Source organism: Hetaerina americana, unplaced genomic scaffold (assembly GCF_022747635.1).
Source record: "Hetaerina americana unplaced genomic scaffold, ioHetAmer1.1.p SCAF_16, whole genome shotgun sequence".
Classification (NCBI taxonomy): domain Eukaryota; kingdom Metazoa; phylum Arthropoda; class Insecta; order Odonata; family Calopterygidae; genus Hetaerina; species Hetaerina americana.
In genome coordinates this window covers 11,654,601-11,674,600 of record NW_027286719.1, presented here as the reverse complement: position 1 = coordinate 11,674,600, position 20,000 = coordinate 11,654,601, and the positions used below count along the sequence as shown (strand labels likewise).

The window sequence follows — 20,000 nt, the reverse complement described above, 5'->3', positions numbered from 1 at the left end:
ATAAAAATATTATTGAAATGAAGTAGCAAAACAATATAAAATTGTTTATTAGTTGAAAATAGGTTCACATTACAATTAATTCACTTTATGATGTACTCTATGAAGAAGCTCTTTAATTACTATATGACGGAACACTTATTACTCACACTAAAATTGCACCAGTCCTCAAAATTCTCACACCTTGCACTTTTGAGTTCTCCCACTTTTTAATTTCATCCCAGTAAACAATCACCTATGTATTATATTAACTCTCATATTTTATGCCCCAGTGTTTTATACAGACCATGATTAAAAATAATAGCCAATGTAATACATTTGGCCTAATCATGTTTGAGGGTTTTCACTTTCATCAATCAGGGATAGCAAAATTATGAGATGCCACATTGCAAAATGTGTTTACTATCTCCAGAGTCATATCTAACATTCCTCAGCCAAGGTTTCTTATACAGATCATGCTATACTACTCACATGAAGGAGTGACTCCCCTCTGACCCTCAAACCATCACCCACTCGTGATAGAGCAGTGCACTACATTCTGGCCAAAGATATTAACGTGTGAATGCTTGCTGGATGGATCAGATTGCTGATTGCTACCAAATAGCTTCCCTTTTTTATCGTATTTGAAAATTTCACCTGGCAAAAGAATTCAACAGCCGACTGTACAGTGAGCTACGAAGTCAGGGAAGGCTTGTTAGCTGCTGATACCATAGTCACTCTGAGATTCCTTGAGAGAAGAGACTGTTGGGAGAAATCCAAAGGAGGCCGGAAAGGTGGATGCAGAGTATTTTGTTTGGTGATGGGATGTTGACGACTGTGTATGAAAAGCATCAACAATAAAAAAATATGCTGAAACATGGTAGAGACATAAATCAATACATTGGTATTTACTGGTGCTTAACCATCAGCCATTCTGATGGTGAAGCTGGAAGGAGAGCCCACGGACACCGCCATCGTACAGTATACATTCCGATGTCTAGCCATACAGAAGACAAAATAGAAGTGTACAAGCAAATGGAATAAGTCCTCGGACAGGTGAAAGGGAAAGAAAATCTCACCATAATGGGAGACTGGAACACAGTCGTAGGAGAAGGAAAGGAAGGAGGAAGTGTCAGAAATTTTGGGCTGGGAAAATGGAACGCCAGGAGAAGGACTAGTCAAGTTCTGCAATGAGAAGAATATGGTATCAGCTAACACCCTCTTCGAACAGCATCGACGAAGGAGGTACACATGGAAGATGACAGGGGAGATCACAAAATACTAAATAGACTACATGCTGGTAAAAAGGAGATAGGTGATGAAGGAGCAAGGAGTACCGAAGAGAGATGGGATGAACCGAAGAGGGCAATCGCACAAGTTGCAAAAGAGCAACTGGTGAGAAAGAGAGCCGACACGAAGAAACCATGGATCACGACGGAGATGAAAAAGAAAGGAGAAAGAAGAAAATACAACACTGCCGGGAATGATGATGAGGAAAGGCTCTACAAGACGCTTAAGAACCAAGTCACCTGAGAATGCAAAAAGGCTAGGGAGAATTGGATAGGAGGCTGCTGCGAGGAAATCAACAAAAATATGAAGAAGGGGAATACCGACACAGCATACAAACTGGTGAAGAAACATTTCCAAGAAAGGAAAATGAAAGGCAACAATATCAGGGATGTAAACAGGGATATACTGATAGAAGGGGAAGATACTTGTATTAGCAATAGATGGAAGCAATACACCCAAGAATTCTATCAAGGTCCGAGGCCACTGGAAGAAAACCTGATGAAGGACGAGAGTGAAACGAATGACGAAAACCAGGGCCCATACATACTGAGGAGCGAATTTGGTAGAGCAGTAAAAACCTTAAGAAAAACAGAACTCCTGGAGAAGACAAAATCAACGGAGATATCACCAATGCACTAGGAAACAAAGCCAGGGACTATCTGTATGGAATAATCAAAAATAGCTACATAGGTGGAAGACTCCATGAAGACTTTCAAAGGAGTGTGATGATCACGAAACCAAAGAAGACGAGGGCAGACAAATGTGAGGAACACCGAACCTCGAGTCTTGTGTCACATGCATCAAAAATACTCTTGCCATTAATAAGTCAAAGGATGGAAAGGAAAATTGAAGATAGCCTATTGGAAAAACAATTTTGCTTTAGGAAGAACAGAGGAGCTACGGGAGCCATACTCTGACTGAGAATCATGATAGAGAAAACAATACAGGTGAACAAGCTACTGTACATGGCATTGGTGGACATGGAGAAAGCCTTCGACAATGCGAAATGGAACAAGATGTTTGAACTGCTGGAAAAACTCAGAATAGATTACAACGATAGAAGAATAATCTATCAGCTACACAAGAACAAAGTAGCCACAATGTGAATGAGAGATGGAAGCCATATAGAGGCTAAATTAACAAAGGAGTTAGCCAAGTATGCAACCTCTCACCTGCATTGTTCAATATGTTCTTGGAGGAGGCAATAAGAGAAGCACATGGCATCGGATTAAATGGAATTAGGATAATGGAGAAGAGATAAACATGCTACACTTTGCCAACAATATTCCAATGATCAGGAGGATCTTCAAAGGTCACTAAACATATTGGATCAAGTTCTAAAAAGATACATACATGGACATAAACAAGACAATGACTAAAATCCTAGTATGTGGAAGAGAGAAGCAGAATAGAGTAGTCACACTGAAAGGACAAAAATTAGAGCAAGTGGATTCCTTCACCTATCTCGGAAGTGCCATCACATGGGATAGAAGAAGTACTACCAACATCAAGCAAAGAATAGCTCCAGCTAAGAGAGCATTGACAGTGAAAAGACGACTGCTGTGTTCCAAAAAGATAGAACTACAGACAAGGAAACAATACCTGAAAGCATTTGTACGGAGCGTGGCACTCTATGGATCAGAAGCATGGACCAACAGAAAAGTAGACCAAGAAAGACTAGAAGCCTTCGAAACCTGGTGCTGGAGAAGGATGCTTAAGATCAAATGGACGGATAAAATAAAAAATGAAGAAATATACAGAAGAATAGACGGAGAACGGACCTTATGGAACACCACAGAGAAAAGAAGAAGCAGATGGATTGGCCACACACTGAGGCACAGTGGATTCATAAAGAATATAATAGAAGGAAAAATAGAGGGAAAAGTCCCAAGAGGAAGGCCAAGGAATAAATACATGGGACAATTAAAGCAGAAAGTACATTGCAAAAATACCAGGAAGTAAGCCAATTAGCATCAGATAGTCTAGGGTGGAGGGCTGCAGTCAACCAATCTTAGGATTGAACGACCAATGATCATAGAGGTACATCAGGATCTGAAAATGACTGCTTTGATGATGTATGATGAGCATTTGAGGTGGAATGTCAGAAATAAGGGAGAGAGAGGGGCTAAATGTGGTACGGCAATAAGTTGGCTCAGTGACTAGAGTACCACTGTGGTTTCCCGCTCAAGAGGACTTGGGTTCAAATCCTGGCAGTGGATGAATATTTCAGTTATATCCCAATTCCTACTTGGGTGCTATATGAAGACCACTTCCAAGTGGATTATACCATATTTCATTGGGATGTTTAACTGTGGACCCCTACGTACCTTTCATTAAGAATCTGCTAATGCTGATGCCAAGTTTTCACACATACTACCCCCATTCCCTGAAAATCCTGCCCCTATCATATTAGAGGTAGGATTCACCTACCACCCATCCAAAATGGTACAAATGACCTCAACGGTTGGCTGTCTCTCCTAATAAATACAACTAACAATTGAAGCACAATACATTTTTTGGCTGTGTCCAGAGTGTATTGGTGCCAAAGGCTCAAAAAGAGAATGCAGAGTCTACGCGGTGATTTAAGTGCAAGATTTGTAAACAGGAGGTGAAAAGTAGGCAAGGGTGGTTGGTGACAGAGACTATCTCCAGAGCATGTGGAATAAGAGAAAAAGACAATTATGTTCAATGGAGTAGCAAAAGAAATTTTGTCTGATTGTGCAAAAGAGGTGTCTGGGGTGAATATGGTGATTAATCGTGAACCAGGTTAGTTACTTCAAATTACTGAAGTTTGCTTCTATTTCCAAGATTAGAAATTGCTGCCAGCATCATAATTTGGTGCATCAGCTACATACTAATGAGTTCATTCCCACCCGGAGAATAAGCTACCCAAGTCTGGGTGGTGCTGTGATTTACAACATGCACACAGTTAACTCTTTCAATGGAAAGCTCACATTTCTACTCTATTACACCACAATACCCTAACCAGGCAATCAAGGACAAAACAAGAAATTAACATTTACATGCAAACTATACAACCAATCTCCAACTTCAATCTAGATTGCAAAGCCATTAGGAGCCACTGTTAGAGATATTAAATAAAAGCAAGCACAACACTTACACTCACCTATTTTCATTAGCACATGTTACTTTCAAATTTTTTTGGCTTTCTGGGACTCCTGCAATTAAAGGGCTTTTAGCATAATTATGGGTTTCCAGGATAGCATGAGGTGACACACATGTAGAAACTACAGAGGATTTTTCAGCAGACTTCACAATGCTTATTTTGGGCACAGCCAATGACTTCTTATCTGAAATACAAGACCTCACATCTTCTGCTCCACTTCCAACTCCCTTCTCCTCCTCCTCATGTGACACAGTTCTTTTCCTAGATCTCATCACTGACTGGTCATTTGAAATGCTTGATAAATCTTTGCGGTTTCTTGGGTTTGATTCATCGTTGGTCACACGATTAGCTGCCATACTTGGAGGTGTCAGCTTCACCAGTTGAGTAAGAGCTTCCAAAACAATTTGCCTGCGTAAATGAAGATAAAGTATTATTTGGCATTAATAGCCATTGTTAAAGGATGAGGAAAAATTAAATTGCAAGTGGCTTCATTTAAGGCGTTATTTATAATAGCAAATAAACTGGCACAAATTTATCTCTTCCACCAATCATTATTGAAGCCCATGGGTATAGCTTTGCATTATTGAAATTGGTGGTAAATATTGGAGTGACTGCTCATTAAACATGATATGACTGCATAAAATTATATTCTTTTGTTCTGAAAGATTGTAGTTTAAAGTAGTTTAAATTGATCAATATGTTTAAGAATTGTTGTTGTTGTTGAAAAAAAGCATTACAAAAGTAATTTCTAATACAATGAGTAGCATACCTGTTAGTTTTAAGCATTTTAAGCTTATGAGAAAAGGCAAGTCTCTTGTCTGGAACTACAGCCATTAAGTTAAACCTAATATCATGATACTGTTCACCACTAGCTATTCCCAACCGATCTGTAATTACTGTACGGAATTTTTCAGTCCAATCTTCCTGCTCTCCCCAAGGACCTGCACAATAGCAAATTCATAACATAAGATTAGACACCAGCCAAAATAGTTTTCAAACACTTACCCGATGCAAGATTAGAAGAACTTGAAAATGTTCTCCAATTATTACCCAATCAATATGAAACACAAACATAATTTTACATAGTTGATTTTAGCAAAAATTTGATGCGGTAAATACATTTGGGTTACCCCAGTTGATATCTATCCATACCTATTGCAAACCATGGATCCACATGAAACTGAATCCATCCTTTATGCTAACTCAATAACTAAAACAAAGAGACAGTTTTCATTGACAAGTGGCAAAATAATTCCAGCACACACTGATAAAATAAGGCAACAAATGGCAAAACAGAAGTTTTATCTTGAATTTTTCTCTAGCAATCATCATTACAGCTCACATATTGAAAAAAGAAATGTGCAGCTCAAAAAAGAGCCTGAATTCAGCAGTGGGTTCCTCACACACACAAAACAATGTGAGAAGGCATTTTTTCTTTTGATGGGGAAATAACTGCTATTATGGCAAAGACAATATTGTTATTGTTGTCAGTACAGTGAACTCTCATTAGGAGCTCCTTGGCATTATATTTTAATTGCTAGCATGGGCATTCCTTCAGGTTCCAGTCCCAAACCATATAAATGATTATGGTTGGCAAGCTTTGGTTACCTTTTCTGTATGCTTGACAAAACACCAAAATTGAAATTCCACCAAAAATATATGTTAACAGATACTTTCTTGTAAAAAAGATCCAAATTACTTCAAACAATATTTCATTTGAGTAAAGTGTGGCAAAAAATTATTGCTGCATGTAGTTTAAAAATAATCACAAATATACAAATTTCTTAAATTATTTTTCATGGAGTCACCTCAACAAGCATTAGTGATGCTTGTTTTGAAAAATTCGGTGGTCATGTTGTAAGAATAGCATGAGTGAAAATCATGACTCCATAGTGGTCACACACATTATGAGGTATTAGTTGACTACACCTTTGAAAATAATTTTGAGAGAGATAATTTATAGATTTATTTATTAAAATACAGTGAGATCTTGCTAAGCGAGCACCTCGCACAGCAAGTAATTTGCATAATGAGCAAAAATATTGGTCCTCAAAAAGATTTGCTTATGAGCACCTTTTTGCATAATGAGTGACGGGGGAGAGGAAAATTCCCAGATTCATTGCACACTTGCTACTGCAGTTCACCTGTATCACTCGCTCCACTCGCATCTTAGCATTGCTAGTGATCACTCATTTTTCCAAACTTGTGTTCAGACATAATAAAGAGATTTTTCAAACAAAAATCAATAATATTTTGTTCATAGTTTTAAAATTGGCCCAAAAGAAAACTCTGTAAGAAGAAAGCCATAAAAGAATAAAAATAACAGTAGAAATGAAATGCAAAATCATTTAAAATCAGGAACAAGGTGCAACTGATCTACTACGCACACCAACAAATGATCAACATCAACAATTGGCCTTTTCTTCAAGAACGGACAAGACTAAGGAGATAGATGCTTCAAATAGTGACAAGAGTATCTACGAAACATTTACCTACTCTCAATATTTAAATGTTGCTTCTTAAATGCATGAACGAAAACCAAGTGCAATGCGACACACCATTAATGAGAATATAATTTGTGAGAAGGGTAAAGCAATTTTCACCGACCTCATCAATAAGATGTCATGATCATCAATGGCCAAACAACTATTTAAGGGAAACCGGGGGGATTTAACAAGTTAATGAGAAGAACCATCCTCCACGGCATTGTAAGGCATAGAGAAGTAGCAAGCTCTGAGTCAAGAGCAGCAGAGAACTTCATCTGTGACTTCAAAAAGCTTGTAGATTCTGAGGGCTGCCTGTCACAACATGTTTTTAATGGTAACGAGACTGTTCTCTTTGGGAAGAAGATGCCGAAGCAAACCTATAGTTGTGCAGTTGCAGAGAATGCATTGCCCGACCACAATGGCAATGTAAGGCCTTCTCACACTGCTATTTTGCATAAATGCAATCGGCGATTGGAAAAATCACACCCCGGCTTGAATACCATTCAAAAATTTCAAAGAAGTTTTTAGCCCAAAACAGCAAGCTATGTGATGTGGAGGTCACGGGAAACTTTTTCATCATGCCAATGCATACGAGGCATTGCCCTCAGCAGTGGCAATGCATGCCATAAATTTTCTGAGTTGCATTTTCACCAAATTTTGACACATCAGCAAAAAGAAATGTCTCTAGACAGCTTTCTAGTAAAAATGATTTAAGTATGTATCTTAAATAATTAAAAATTTTTTGATTCTTTTTTGCTTTTACAATTTGAGTTCACATGCCCAGTTGCTTCATTCCACAATAGAAGAAAAGGTGAATGTTACCTACGATCCTAAACGTATACATAATTTTCTTTGAATAAGCCAAGTAGATAATGTATTTGCAGCATGGAACACATTATCGTATTTTATATTCATTTATACGCACAAAGTTGTTTCACTATCAGAGTGTTTCGCTTCACGAGAAAGATTGCAGACTGGATTATGCTTGCATGATGAGCTCCACTGTATTATTCAAATTTCCACTTCACATAAATCAAAGTAATATTTAACTGAATCTCTCATGAATTCTTCCTTCTCTTTTCTATTACCAAGACAATGGTATTAGAAAAGAAAAAAGATACTGTCAAAACTAACATCAAAATAGGCAACACTACCTTGGATCAGGTTGAAAATGTTTGCTACCTGTGGAGTATTATTAACATAAAAAATACATGTGAGACTGAGATTAAGAGAAGGATTATGTTGGCAAAACAAGCATTTCAAAACAAGAATTTACTGGTCAACCATATTAGCATTGAAACAAGAAAAAAGTTTATCTAAGGGTTTGTTAGGAGTGTATTGTTAAATGGAGGTAAGACATGGACAATCATGAAAGTGGAAAGTAAAAAGCTTGAGCCTATGGAAATATGGAATTGGAGGAAACTAACATTAACAAGCTGAGTAGAGAGAAAATGCAATTGAAAAAGCGTCAGTAGAGGTGAAAGAAAAGAGATTGCTCTGAGGAACAATATGATAAAGAAGTGATTAATTGGACATTTCCTGAGGCATAACCAATTCCACAAGAAAATATTTGAAGGAAAATGTTGTGGGGAAGAAAACAAGAGGATGCCCCAGAGCTGCTTTCTGCAGGAACATGGAGCATGAGATGGACTTGAGCTCATGTGCTAGCCTAAAGGATGCAACAGTGAACAGAAAGGCATGGCTATTGCAACTAGGCACTGCCTTCACTGTATGATGGTAGAAGAAAGAATTTTTAATCATCATAGAATTTTCCAAACTAAACTGAGATCGACCAAATTTTTAAAATGTTTTGGCAAAAGTATGACAAACCGCCAGGAAACACTTGGTATCCCACTGAGTACCATATTGCTGAAGGATAAAAAATGTGTATATTTAATTATATTTGCCAAAAAATATAACATTTTTGGAATTTCTTATCAACTCCATGCATAAGAAATAACATGTCCATATATTCTTAATCCCTCCCAAGACTACAACCTTGACGTGGTGGAAGGGCTTGTGCGTTCCGATGACCCCTAGAGCTGTGCTGGCGGGAGTAATAATAATTGCTCCTGGCAGGGTCACCCATGCCAGTTAGGTCGAACGTTAGGAGCCAGAGGAAAGGTAGTAGTAGTAGTAGTTTTGAGGGGAGGCGACCGACAGCTAGGGTCATTTGCGCCATAGGGGAAGGACAGGAAAGGATGAAGGGTGGAGAGAAACCCGGCGTCGGCATTAGCCTACTCTTTACGAAAGGCGCCAAGGGGTCCGCGGCTTAACGTCCCATCCGACGGACGGCGTACTCACTCAAAGTGCCCTCCACAAAGCACCTCAAGTAGGGATCGAGATACCTCTGAAAAATATTCAACACCGCCGGGATTTGAACCCGCGCCCTCAGGGTGGGAAGCCAGTACGTTAGCCCCCGCACCATCTCGATCCCCTAGGAAAGGTAGTCCACGCAGCGTCTTTTCCTCAGTGAGGCGGCTGCAATGGCGTCTGACCCCAGTGGGCCGGCCAGTAAGGGATGGTGCCACTCTAAAAACACTATTGAGGAAGGCAACAGGAAACTATTCCCTTCCCTAGGCTTCCGCGGTTGTCATCCCACGAAACCCTTGCCGGAGAAAACCGGCAGCAGCAGGACAGAGGACGCAGGAGAAGAAGACCAAATTAGTTAGAATAGGAGCGTGGAATGTTAGGACAATGATGAGGACAGGGAAAAATGGAAAATATTAAGCAAGAAATGGAAAGGGGAAAAATATATATTTTAGGTCTATGCGAGGTGAGATGGAAGTATAAGTACAGTATAATATTATGGGGATCAGCTGCTATTTCTCAAACCATCTTTAAAATGCAAAAGAAAGCTATTAGAATCATCGCCAGGAAACCTTACAATGCTCCATCAAGGCCTATTTTCCATGAATTAAATTTGCTACCTCTCCCATGCATCTACATTATGTTTTTAATTCTATATATAAAAAATAACATCGGCAACTATTCTCTTAACTCTGCCTATCATCATCATTACACCAGAGGCAGGAATGACTTCCATTATGGGAATATAAGAACTAAAGCATTGAAATTAGGACCCAATGAAATGGGCATCAGATTATTTAACAAACTACCCAAAAGTATCAAGGATACACAGGGAACTGCCGTATTCAGGCATAAACTAAAAAGATATCTACAACGCAATATGTTTTACTCGGTTGATGAATATCTCAACAATATTCCCGACCAGTAAGTTCATACTTTTAGTTTCTAGCAATGGTAATGGTCTGATTCATGTTTGTGATCAATGATTTTTCTGAATTTGATATTGTTATGTGCATGTTACAGCCGATGTTCATGGGTTTGTACCAAACACTTATGTAACTATGAGCATCTATTCTTTTATGTATCTTAACTGAGCCTGTGTCTTTGCTCCTCATTGACGTGCCTTATATCATGTACATACTTCACCCACCTGGTATTTTTGTATTGTGATCTCTGGGCAAATAAAAAGTAATAATAATAATAATAATAATAATATAGCAGGGATTACTGGAGTGATAATTATAGAATAATATACAGTGGCGGGGATGAGAGCCAACGAGGGGTTGCCATAGTATTAAATGAAGAGGTAAGAAGAAGCATAGTCAACATAGAACAGGTAACGGATAGAATATTACAAGGAGAGATAAAAGCAGAACCAACGAACTTGGTTAATATTCAGGTATACATGCCACCGAGCAACCATAAAGAGGAAGAGGCCGATAGGATATACGATCAATTAGAGGACATAATCGCGTGTGTTCCTGCAGGGAAACATTTGATAGTAATGGGGGATTGGAATGTGACGGTAGGCGAAGGCAGAAATGGTGATGAGGTGGGGGACTACGGTTTATGCACGTGGAATGACCTTGGGGAGAAGGTAGTTGAGTTCTGCAAGAGACAGGGGATAGTCATCACCAACACTTGGTTTAGACACCACAAAAGGCGCAGGTATACATGGAAAATGCCAGATGACTAAAGGATGTATAGGCTAGATTATATTCTGATTAGACACAGGTTTAGGAACAATGTGATAAATTTACACAGCTTCCTGGGAGCAGATGCCGACTTAGACCACAATTTAGTTGTAATGAAATGTACCATCCGTGTTAGAAAATGGAACGTAGAAGCATTAAATGGATTAAAAAGGAAGGAGTACCAACAGGCTGTAGAGGAAAATATGGAGGATGGTAAAGGGCTAAGTACTATCGAAGAAAAATGGGTAAGTATCAAGAGAGGGTTATCTAAAGCCGCAAAAGACACTATTGGAACCGTTAAGGCGAAAAGGACTAGGAAACCATGAATCGCAGATGAGATGCTTACAAAGATGGATGAGAGGAGAAAATCGAAGAATGTAAATACAGAGATAGGCAAAATGAAGTACAAAAGGTTCAAAAAGGGGCAACAAATAGGGCAAGGGAAGCATGGTGGAAACCGCAGTGTGAGGATATGGAAAGTTTGCAGAGGAAGGGTGAAATTGGTGCACTGTATAGCAAATTTAAATCTTTATCGGGAAGTAAGAAAGGAAGATCTATCCTAACAGTTAGAGATAAGGCAGGTAAGACAATAGTTGACACAGGAAAGATCAAAGAGAAATGAAAGGAATATATAGAAGAACTGTACAGTAAAGAACTTAGACCAACAAAGTTAGATATAGAAAAAGAACATGACATAGAGGAAGGTAGCTTAGGTGCAGGCATACTCGATGATGAGATAGGAAGGGCATTAAGGGAGATGAAACTAAATAAGGCCGTGGGGGTGGATACCATTCCTGCGGAACTACTGAAGTGTTTAGGAAAATGTGTGAGGAAGAGGCTATATGGGCTGATCCGTAGTATCTATGAGGAAGGAATCTGGCTGGAAGACTTTATGAGATCAGTTTTAGTTCCTATTCCAAAAAAGGTGAAGGCTATATCTTGTGAGGACTACAGGACAATTAGTTTGATATCCCACACAGCTTAAGTTGTTCTTAGGATCATAAACAAAAGGATAGAGAGTAGGGCCAATGATTACTTAGGGGATGATCAGTTTGTGTTTAGGAGGGGGAGAGGTACGCGTGATGCCATTGCAGTGATGAGATTATTAATCGAGAGGAATATAGAACACAACCAGGAGGTATTTGCCTGTTTCATAGATTTCGAAAAAGCGTTTGATAGAGTGAATTGGGAAAAACTAATGAGTATTCTGCAGAAACTAGGAATAGATTGGAGGGAAAGGAGCCTAATCCCCAACCTGTACATGTCTCAAACTGCTCAGGTGCGAGTGGGGAACAGGAAGTCCAGATGGGCAGTGTTGGGAAGAGGTGTAAGGCAGGGTTGCCCATTATCACCGTTGCTGTTCAACCTGTATGCAGAGGAAATGATCAAAGAGGCATGGGAAGAACTGGAGGTAGTAATAAGAGTGGGTGGGGAATCCGTAAAATCATTTAGGTTTGCTGATAGCCAAGCTTTAGTTTGTCAGTCAGCCAAGGGGTTGCAAGCATTGCTAAGTGAATTGGAAATTCAGTGCGACAGATATGGGATGAGAACCAATATAAATAAAACAAAGGTTATGCGATTTTCCAGACAGAAAGAGGCTAAGCTAAACATTAAAATAATAAGGCAAAAACTAGAGCAGGTTGTAGAAATCGGAAGTGTTTTGGATCAACACGGTCAAAGTAGTGGTGATGTAAGGCGAAGAATTGCACTAGGCAAAGAGGCTTTCACAAGGAGGTGGGAGTTGATGACAGGGACGTTGAGTAAGGATATTAAGAAAAGACTCGTAAAAACTTTGATATGGAGCGTAGCTATGTATGGCGCAGAAACGTGGTCATTGAAGCAGGAGGATAGACGTAGACTGGAGGCTTTTGAAATGTGGGTGTGGAGAAGAGTGGAGAAGGTGAAATGGACAGAGAAGAAAACAAATGAGGAAGTACTCAGTATGGTGGGCGAAGAGAGGAGTTTGTTGGGAGAAATCCTATGGAGGCAGGAAAAGTGGATGAAAGGGGTATTGACCAGCAGTGGGATGTTGAAGACTGTAATTGATGGGAGAATGTTAGGCAAAAGAGGAAAGGGAAGGAACAGGATAAGAATGTTGGACGGGATGAAGGGAGGAAAAAAATACTCAGAGATGAAGAGGGACTTGATCTAGAGTAGGATACTGGATTTTTTTTGTTTTGTTAGGAGTCACAAAATATTTATTTAGTACCTGTGTCCATCCAAAAACCTACCTTAACCGGTAGATTAACTAATAATAATAATATTCTTAATATCTCATCTATTTCATAAAATATACAGCATATTTGACATCATGTTCATCAATACTTGAAAAATGTTTCAAATTTTGAACATATCATTGTAAATAAACTTATCATAAAATTAATAACATGTACCTTTAATCTAATGGCAATACATACCATGGTCAATAGGAAATGGTTTTAAGCCATCTAGCTCAAAAAGCTTTCCCCCAATGGGCACATAGCTAACAAAATGAAAGGCTTCTCCAGTATATCTCCCTGTGCTCACACTCGACGATTTATCCATGCGCCGTTTTGCTTGAGGCATAGCATGGGAATTATGAGCCCGTGCAAGTTCGGGAGTATTTCCAATAGCCCAACCCTACAAAGAAAATTGGAGCATTAGCTTGATGTGTTAGGATATCTTTAACAAGTTCAGCATCAATGTCTTTAAGGTTTAGTATTAATGGGGAATGTAAATATTCCATGCAAATAATAAATTAATAGAGCCTCTAAAAAACAATATTTGTTAATAAAAATTTTTTAGTTAAACACATTCAATTCAAGAAGTAAATTTAATCAGCAGTCAAAATGGTAAATAGAAAATTCATCCAATTCTTTAGTTTCCTTTTTAGAATAATTTACCTTTTCATTTTAGTAAAATAATTAAATTGGTTACATGAACTAACCAGTATTCTAAAATATAAGGTTATCTTTATTTTAACAACCATTTCAATTTCTTACAACTTTACAGCAGTGGAATCTGGATTTCAGGTAAATTTACATTTTATTCAAGGGTGTCAGCTGCATCAGCCAATGTCTAAATAATTCTTACAGGCATCTCATTTGATAATACAAAAATTGGATTAAAAAAGTTTACAAAGCATGACAATGGTGCTGAGAAGACACATTAATTCTTTTTTACTAAGATAAAAGGCACTATTCAATGAATTGTAACAGAAATGGCAGATTTGCAGAAGAGGGCATTACATAGTGATACATCCTCTTGATGTAGAATGCAAATGAGCCCTAAATCACTGAAGAAGGAAATGAGCCGGGGACTATACATTGTTGGCAACATCAAGAAATCCCCAGAAAAACACTTCCATTATATAAGACCTGGGTTTGATGGTGAAAATTTTAATATTTTAATTTATAAATCTTGGTTTAAGCCTGATTTCCCATCATCTTAAGCAGGTCTTGACTGGTGTCTTCATATGATTCTACCTGTATAACTCAATTTTCCAAGTGAATCCATGATATTAACACTGCATCTTTTTCCTATTTGTTATTCAAGTACCCAGTTTCAAGTTTGTCCAAAGCAATTAATTACCTAATATCATTCAGTCCCCATGTTGTAGACACGTTCAAGGTTTGTATAAAAACTAGAGGTAATAATTTTTCCTGACATGCGCATGAAGTGCTGAATTCAGACCACCAGTTAAGTGTGCGCATGTTCACGGATCACATTGGCATTGATAAGATGACAGTGCGCACCATCATCACAGAAAATTTGGCAATGCAAAAGATCTGCGCTGAACTAATCTCCAAGGGTAGAGCCAAGTGCCAGCTTGGAGAAGACCTTCCGCAACGGCATTGCGACAAATCCCCAAACCCTTTTAAGTCCTGACCTGGCACCAGCAGACTATTCCCTTTTCCGAAAAGTGAAATCCCCCCCTCAAAGGACACCACCATGGGACCCTAAGTGCCTTCGAAGAACCTTTCACGCATACCGTTAAGGACCTTCCAAAATCCACCTAATAGGGAGCTTTCAAGTCATGAAAAAGCCACTCGCTAAAATGTATCGATGCTTAAGGGATATAATTCAAAGAATTCAGAGGTATTGTAGCCATATCTGAAATCAATCTATTATTCCAAAATTTTTCCCAATACTTTTTACAAAACCATATAAGTAGATGTATCATTGACAGAGTGACTTATACACCACCACATGCCTCTGGTTTTAGCTATAGAGTGCCACGAACACCAGAAGCTAAAAGTCTCAGGCAGAGACTGGAAAGCTTGTTTTTTCTACCTTAGGCTAAAAGTGTTTGGCCAAAAACATTTTCGTCATGCCTCCATATACCGCGTCTCAGAGGCATTTTAGCTCACCAGGCACACAACAGCAAAATGTAGTAGACTTAATCCTGATAGTCTAGATACTTCTGTTTCTTAATAAATATTGAAAAGTAACAGAGAAGACGACAGGAAAATTAAAAAATGTCATTGCATATTTTTAATTGAAGACTCTAGATAACAGCATGTTTTCCAAGTTGTAGAAATAACAGCATGTTTTCCAAGTTGTAGAAATAAAAGTGAAAATTGAAAAAAGATGATATTATTTCATGTTTTTATTAGGTTCTGAAGACTAACACGCTAACCACTCATTTCAAGAGCATTTCTTCCTAAAATTTAAGAAAATAAACTTAACCAAAGTTGTGTCACATTATTTACAATTATTGGAATTGGTATCATCTTATAATTTTACCTTTTTTAAGCAGTTATTTTATTGATTGGGATCGAGTGTTTTCCAAGGAATTGATGGCATCTGAATCAGGAGTGAAAAGTTAACAATTGAGAATCAGGATCAGAGGTCTAATTAACCCATTATTACTTAAAATGATAAAAAATATTATGTATATTCATTCATTCCCTCTCTTTAGCAAAGGCATACTCAATAGATGAGTACGTTTTGGTCAAGATATGACGTATTTAAGAAAATCTTTGCCCGTGTTTTTTGTCACAACCAACACTGGCTTCTGTTACCCAACATCTATGCTGAGGAATGTTAAATATTATTTGCCTTCTTTTAAACAGCATTTTTCTAGTGAATATATAAAATTACAAACATACATAACATTAATACTTGCTGATTTCCTTTTGGCCAAACTTAAACTGGCTAAACATACTAGCATTGTTAATACCTTATTCTCCGGGCTCATTCCAGATGTGTGTGCTTTAAGCCTACTTAACGTTGCCCCAAGATGAATGTTTGGACAGTTTAGGAGGACAGATAAAAGAGCATGTGTAGCACAGCTATTGGGTACCATCTGTGAAAGAAAAATATGGCATAGGTTAAGAAAATGCAAAACCTGCAAAGCTAAAGCAGAATATTTATATACAAGGCTTATTCAAGTGAAAACCTTTAACCTATACAAAAATTACAAAAAATCGGGCCACTGTCCTTTTAGCTCCCAACATTGATAGAGCCATTGTTTGAAGACTGGTCCACAGTTCACCGTACAGCGCTATAATGCAACAATAGTATAAACATGGCCGCTACAATCACAACATGTGTTAAATCTTAACAATCAATTGCAACGTGTGATGATGAAGCTATTACACAGAAAAGAAGCAAGACAAGTGTTCAACAAACAAACCTTGGTCTGGCCAATATGGAATAGGAAGAATGGGACATAAACAACGGACATAAATGCGGGCCATGTATAATAAGTCAATGATTTGATTCCCTTGATAAAACTGTAACTGATGTCTGAGAGCCTACCTTTTATGTCCAAAAAATATAACCAACTATGGGAAAATATAAAAGTGGTTAATGACCTAAAAACATTATCAACAACTTAAAGGAGGAACTACATAATAAAAACAGACAAGTTAGTGATTTACAAATTAAGGTTAGTAAACTTGAACAAAATCTTATGGGGAACAAGGTGGAAGTTGTGGGTATTATGTTGAATAACACTGATATCTCACCAATCTCGATTGTGGAAAAGATTGCCAAAGATATTGGCATAGAAGACTACTGTGAAAACGTAGTTCATGATGCATTTTAATTAAGAGCAAGTCTACCAATAAAGACACCAAACTAGGGTCGTCCTACAAAATCAACAGCATAAAAGAGAAATGGGTTGCCAAAAGGAAAATTATTGATAACAATGGAAAATCTTCTGGCGAAATATTTATTGAGTCGCTAACTGCATATCATAAAAAATTGTTATGGAAAGCAAAAGAAAATGGAAAGGAAAGGGCATACAAATACATAAGGGTAAAATTAGGGCAAGGAGGTCGGAAAACTCTGATACCATCAGGATAATGTTAGCGAAGGATCTTGGACAGTTCTAAGACATTATTTTGTGAGATCTTAATGATTAATAGATTGGATTTCAACAGTTAAACATCCAAATATGCATTGAGTTTCATATGACATTCCTCTTTCCCCTTCTTTCATACAAAAATTTTAATTTTTATATTATGCACCTAGACATAAAATCCTTGAGAAAAAAATGGAATAGCCGGAATCCCCTCAGCCACACGTGGAAACCTGTGCTCATGGAGGTGAGAAGAGAAAGGAGAAAAGCGCAACGACCCAGCGACCAATCAGGAGGCTCCCATCCGTCGGACCAATCAGAAGTCACCTGAATCGGAGTGCGCATGTACATAAGGTGGCCAAAAACCGAGTGGCAATCATCATCCCTGAAGACGATGCACGAGCCGGGCATCGAAACGTCGGCCAACATGGAACCCCTGACCCGGTGGAAGACCCGAGAAAACTTCATTAAAAATATATGCCGGGAAAGCACCAGATCTTACTTGAATTAAATATAATTATTAACCACCTGCAAGAATACTCGGTCTGTTTAAAAGTATCACAACTTTTGTGTTTTTTCAAAAACTATTCATTTATTCATTAATATCTATTTTGTCCCCATCAAAGTAATCCCCATCAGATATTATATACACTTGTGCCAATGTTTTTCCAATCCTCGAAGCACTTCAAAAAATCATTTTTGTGATCTTGTTCAGCTACCCCTTCGATGCAGTCTTTATCTCGCCAATCGTAGCGTAGCATCGTCCTTTCACGGGCCTCTTCAGTTTCGGGAACAAGAAAAAGTCACTGGGGGCCAGATCTGGGGAATACAGAGCGTCCGGCCATAATTGCGCATAACTTTAAGGTAATATTCCTTATTTAACGTTCTACCCTGTGGCAAGAACTCATGATGCACCACACCACTGCCAATGAAGAAAACTCTAAGCAAACTTGCACATTCGATGGAACTTGGTGTCCTTTTTACGGTCTTGGCTTGTGCTGCAGCTTCCATTGGGATGATTGGGAGTTTCGACATCATAACCATAAACCCATGATTCGTCACCAGTTATGACCCTTGGGAGCAAATCTGGGTCGTCGCAGACAGAGTCATTCAATTACCTCATTAGCAATGTTAATGTGCTGCTGTCTTTAGTCAAAATTGAGCAATTTTGGTATGAATTTCGCAGCGACCTGTGCCATACCAAAATCATTGGTAAAAATCGAATGGCACGAGCCAATCGATATGTTTAGGTCCTCAGCAACTTCTCTAACGGTGATTCAACCATTGTTTAATACTATTTTATTCACTTAATCAATAACTTAAATAATAATTTCGTCTGTTATTGACGTGCTCAGGCATCCGGCACACTCTTCGTCCTTCACATCCACTCGGCCCTCTGAGAACATTTTGTACCACCGATAAACATTGCTTCGGTACAAGGTATAGTCTCCATATGCCACAGTCAACATTTGGAATACATCCACGCATTTAACTTTGTTTTTCACATAAAATTTGATAGATTCTTTGACCCATTTTTTGGAACAGGCAAAAATCGAAGAAAAGCCAAAACACATCCAAGCAAAACAGCTGTCAACTATAAACTGAAAATTCAAAATGTCCGATCTTTTCAGCAAAGTGAGAGATATTACTACCAACACAGAGCCACAAAAAAATTGAAAATCAATATAGGTAACCCAAAATTTAATATACTTTTTATATTTTTTTAATATACAAAATTTAAATTTAATATAGGTAATTCAAAATTTGCGATACTTTTTGAACAGACCTCGTATCTCCAGTTTGATATTGTGATTCTTACTGAGGTGAATATCAGGGAAGCATAATGACTTTTTTCAACTAAAAAGATATAAAATTGAGAACCAAAACAAGAGGTGGTAGTTTGATACTACTTGTTAACAGCACAGTTACTTTCATTGCACAGCACAGTCGTTTCATGTCCTCGGTAGTGAACGGACATCTCTCTGCTCTCTCGACATGCCGTCAAACTGTGGGAAATGTGGTCACATTGTAAAGCGCGTCAAAGGCAATGTTTCCTGTGGTGATTACCGTAAACAGTACCATCTTGCTTGTTCTTCGATGACGGAGGAAGACCTACGAACCCTGGAGGACCTGCAGTGGCCATGGCACTGTGTCTCGTGTCGTGAGAGGAAACGTTCCATCAGAAGTGACACCACCCCTATTAAGAGCAATGACAGCCTTGCTGGTGAAGAACCCGCAGCTGCTACACCGAATGAAATCCTGACTCGAATCAAGTGCCTCCAGGACGAGCAAGGTGAGATCAAAAAGTCCCTTCTGTGGTGCCACGAGACAATGAATGAGTTGAATAAGTCCATTAGCAACGTCAACGGTGCAATTGCAAGCCTTGGTGAAAAACTCGAGAAAACAATTGGTGATTTGTGCCAGTTGCAGAAACTGGTGTCAGAACTAGGACAATACACCCACCAATTAGAGCGAGAAACCAAGAGAAATGTAGTTGAGATCCAGGGGGTTCCATTCAAAGAAGATGAAATACTTAGTGCTATCATCCATCAGATAGGCCTGGCAATAGGAGTTCAAGTGGATACATCGGACATCGATTATGTCTATCGTGTGAAAACTCGTAGTGATTCAGATCAGCCCCCCATCATTATGCTTCGATTTTTGAGGCAAGGAATGGTTAGCGAGTTCCTTAGCCGGCAGAGAGTTAAACGAGACCTTAGTACACGCGACATTGGGTTTAATAACGTCCCCAATCAGACGATATATATAAACAAGGCCCTCACACAGTTCAATAGGAAACTTTACGCTAAAGCCAGGGAACTCAAAATAGC

General features: G+C 38.5%; 1 protein-coding gene across 4 annotated transcripts in view; it reads right to left on the bottom strand.

The window, feature by feature from the left end:
- Nucleotides 1-20,000, bottom strand: part of caly (ubiquitin carboxyl-terminal hydrolase calypso) — a 119,878-nt gene that overhangs the window by 76,148 nt on the left and 23,730 nt on the right. For 3 of the 4 annotated variants that reach the window (XM_071584108.1, XM_071584107.1, XM_071584109.1), the window contains exons 3-6: nt 16,045-16,170; nt 13,301-13,502; nt 5,163-5,334; nt 4,394-4,801 (exon numbers count right to left, since the gene is read on the bottom strand). In XM_071584108.1, the coding sequence (XP_071440209.1) occupies nt 4,394-4,801; nt 5,163-5,334; nt 13,301-13,502; nt 16,045-16,170 (908 nt within the window). The remainder of the gene's footprint in view (nt 1-4,393; nt 4,802-5,162; nt 5,335-13,300; nt 13,503-16,044; nt 16,171-20,000) is intronic. The other variant, XM_071584110.1, reaches the window with a different exon arrangement.